Source organism: Scylla paramamosain, chromosome 38 (assembly GCF_035594125.1).
Source record: "Scylla paramamosain isolate STU-SP2022 chromosome 38, ASM3559412v1, whole genome shotgun sequence".
NCBI lineage: Eukaryota > Metazoa > Arthropoda > Malacostraca > Decapoda > Portunidae > Scylla > Scylla paramamosain.
Window position 1 is genome coordinate 3,686,542 of NC_087188.1, and position 3,346 is coordinate 3,689,887.

The window sequence follows — 3,346 nt, forward strand, 5'->3', positions numbered from 1 at the left end:
TTTACAGTAACAGGAGCGACTCAAGGGCACAACAAAAGACAGAAAAAATACGCTGTTACTTACCCTGTGAAAGTGTGAAATAAGTATTTTTAAATGACATAGAGTTTCCTAATACGTATAGAATATGAATTTTTGCATATTACCATATCCATATAGAAGCTTGGCCAGTAGCACTGGCCACCTCCACTGACCCCCATCAAGCCATCTTGCTCCACAAGACTGTAAACTACACAGAAAATGAAACTATGGAATAACTTTTGCATATATTCAATAACATATGTAAAATAATTTGAACACCATATTCCACAAAACCTAAAAAGTGAATAAATAGATAAATAAATAAACAAATAAATAAATGAAAATACTGAAAGTTCCGAAATGCCCTGAAATTAAAGAAGAGTAGATATTATCTGGTATTTTCCCAGTGTATTTGAATAAAGCTGAAGAAAATAAAAATTCCGTAATGCACATACAAAATCATAAAAAGAATATTTGGAATTTAGGCCCAACTTTCCAGACATGGTAAACGAAAAGAGGGAAGTGGGACTTTAAACACCCAATGCTAGAGTATGGAATGGCCTGTAGATAAAAAAAAAAAAAAAAAAAATCACAGCTGCAAATGCAGTCATACACCCTAAGAATTATTTTTGAAATAACTCTTCAAAAAGCACAAACAGTCAATACTACGATCACTGAGCTTTGATCTTAGTTTGGTAATAAAAAGGCCAGCTGCTGAAAAAGCCCTTTCAGATTCAACTGACGTTGGTGGTACAGAGTTGAGAGCCTGGAACAATTTTTCTAAATTCTGTGTTCTGTCCCCAGTTGCCTCAAATACACTGAATTCCTTCCCAATGTAGTTACATTCACTTCTCTTTTTTGCACTTTGTGTCTGAATCTAATCTATGGCTGCCTGGAGTCTATCAGTGAGTGAGCTTTGTTGATTTACAGATGTTTCCACATTATCACTAGTTGTAGCTTCTTCATCACTTACTTGAAACAGTCTTCCTAACAGCTGTTTAGCTGACTCCACGATGGCAGACTTACGGGGTAAAGCTAATGGTAATCTTTCCTCACAGCTGTTATAAGCCTTACCACAATGCAGGTATTTCATAAGGCCTACGAGAACCGCACTCCTCCTTTCATTTATTCTGCTATAGAGAGAATTTTGCAGCTTCATTGAAAATGATGACTTTTGTTCATTCAATTCTTTCAACATGAATGAAAACACACCTTCAGCACTAAGAATAGTTGTACCTCTGCATCCCATCCTCTCTGCCCCTAGTTTCACTGGTTGCAGTGCTGTTACTAAGTCATTCAGCACTTTTAATTCCCCATTTGTGATGTTCATTTCCATATTACAGTCAATCATAGCTTTAGCAACTGAGTTTTTTACTTTGAGAAATCGCTCTAGCATGTCTAGCAAGCTGTTCCACCTTGTCTTTGAGTCGAGTTTTAGCATCAGTTCTTTGCCATATTCACTAACAACATACATCTGCAGCTTCTCATTTCTTGTGGGTGATTTTCTAAAAATCTTTACAATTTTCCTGACTTTGTTGATGGTGACAGACAAATCTATGTTCCCTACTTCATCATCTTCCAGATCCTCTAACCTAATATTTTCCAAATCCTCATCTGATACCACCTCTATCATACTACTCAACTCTTCTTCCTCTGGCACAGCTTCCACATCATCAGTTTCCTCTTCTTGGAGATGGGTAACATTTCTCCTTTCCAAACTAACTAAGTTACCATCTGTTTTCTTGTAAAGAACATCACAAACAGCAAGATGTATTCCATGAGCATAACACATGTGATGACAGGTCTTAATCAGTTTGCCAAATTTAACCATGACGCTGGCTCCATCAGTTACACATGCAACTACATCTCTTTCCAAGTTTACCTGAAACTCGGCTAACTTATTCTCAACTACCTCAACTGCAGTCTCTGCTGGTAGTGAACCTGTAATTCTAGCCATTCCTAGATTCCAAAAGGTATCACTAGTATGTAAATTTATGTTCATGTATCTCTTGTTTTTTAGTGAAGTATACTCACCAAGAGATAATCCAAACCTAACCCCAACATTTTTCCTTTTGTTAATATCAAATATCACCCTTTCTTTTGCAACATTGTACTGCTTATGTACAAGATCCATAACAAGAGTTGGACTTTGAGGCAATTTGTATCCCCTTGCAAGCACTGATGTCTTTATGAACTCACTCTTGGCAATGGCATTTATGGAAAATCCATCTACTGCAGCTAGCTTCCCAACGATTTCTTCCTTCGTCTCCTCCTTTTTAAAAAAATCAGTCATTTTCTGTTGCACAGAATTCCTCTTCACCTCACTTGTATCTTTATCATGAGACCTGTCTGAAGGACGTTTGAGATTTTCTGTTTTTTCAATTGAATGTTTGCTCTTGAGATGACGGATCATACCACTGGTAGACCATCCTCTGCACTTTATAACTGCATGACACTTTTTACATCGTGACGATTCTTCACATTTAAGTTTTTCAAAATATTTCCATGCATAAGACTCAGTACTGGTTGTTGCTTCTGCCTCGTCTGCCATTTTAATGGTTATGTAGAGTCAGATAATTCAGTAAATCACCTGAAAAAAAAAAACATTCTCTATATTCCCTATAAGGATGTTGTTGTCACAATAAATCATATCCATGTGAGAGACCCCGTATTTGTAGTCTGTAACACGAAAATTCAATAACGAACTCACATTCAGAGACACAGTTATGAGGAATAGGCGACTTATTTTCTAGTTTTTACACTGTATTATTTCAGGCTCACCCCACCGAAGTAGAATTATGGTAAGGACAAAGGAATGAGGATGTTAGCAATCAGCATGAAGCAGGCCACAGGAAATAATTTCACATTACACAATCAACACACGTTACACACCTTCACGCAGGGATAGAATAGAACAGACTAACCTGACTCAGCGCCAGAAGCCCACCAAAGCAAAGAAGTGTACGAGAACGGTACGTGTCGTCGCTCGTCAGCTGATTCAGCTCATCGCTGTCTCGCTTCCAGCCCAGGCATTCTCTCTCTCTCTCTCTCTCTCTCTCTCTCTCTCATACATTTTCGTATTTTTTAGCTGACATAAGAAAAAAAATAATAAAAAGAAGTTTCCCGGGATTTCCCGGGATTTCACATATTTCCCGGGAAGGAAAAAAAGCCCATTTATGGCCGGGATCCCGGGATCCCGGGAAGGAAACCCTACTAGGAACCTTCTCCATATACACGAGTTTTTGTGTTTTTTGCCTTTTGTTTCTTTTGAACTATAAAAAAAACTCATTATATTCTTTTCTTGCAAAGTCCTTTTGTTTTCTAATAT

At 37.6% G+C, this 3,346-nt stretch overlaps 1 protein-coding gene across 1 annotated transcript; it reads right to left on the reverse strand.

The window, feature by feature from the left end:
- Nucleotides 1–334: 334 nt before the first annotated feature.
- Nucleotides 335–3,130, reverse strand: LOC135091608 (uncharacterized). Its single transcript, XM_063989368.1, has 2 exons — nt 2,943–3,130; nt 335–2,608 (listed from the first exon to the last, which is right to left on the reverse strand). The coding sequence occupies exon 2, from the start codon at nt 2,567–2,569 to the stop codon at nt 896–898; it is 1,674 nt and encodes a 557-aa protein (XP_063845438.1). The 5' UTR covers nt 2,570–2,608; nt 2,943–3,130; the 3' UTR covers nt 335–895.
- Between the last annotated feature and the right edge of the window lie 216 nt (nt 3,131–3,346).

What these genes read in the sequence shown, in the direction of transcription:
- LOC135091608 (XM_063989368.1), bottom strand. Translation starts at nt 2,569, where the DNA reads ATGGCAGACGAGGCAGAAGCAACAACCAGTACTGAGTCTTATGCATGG.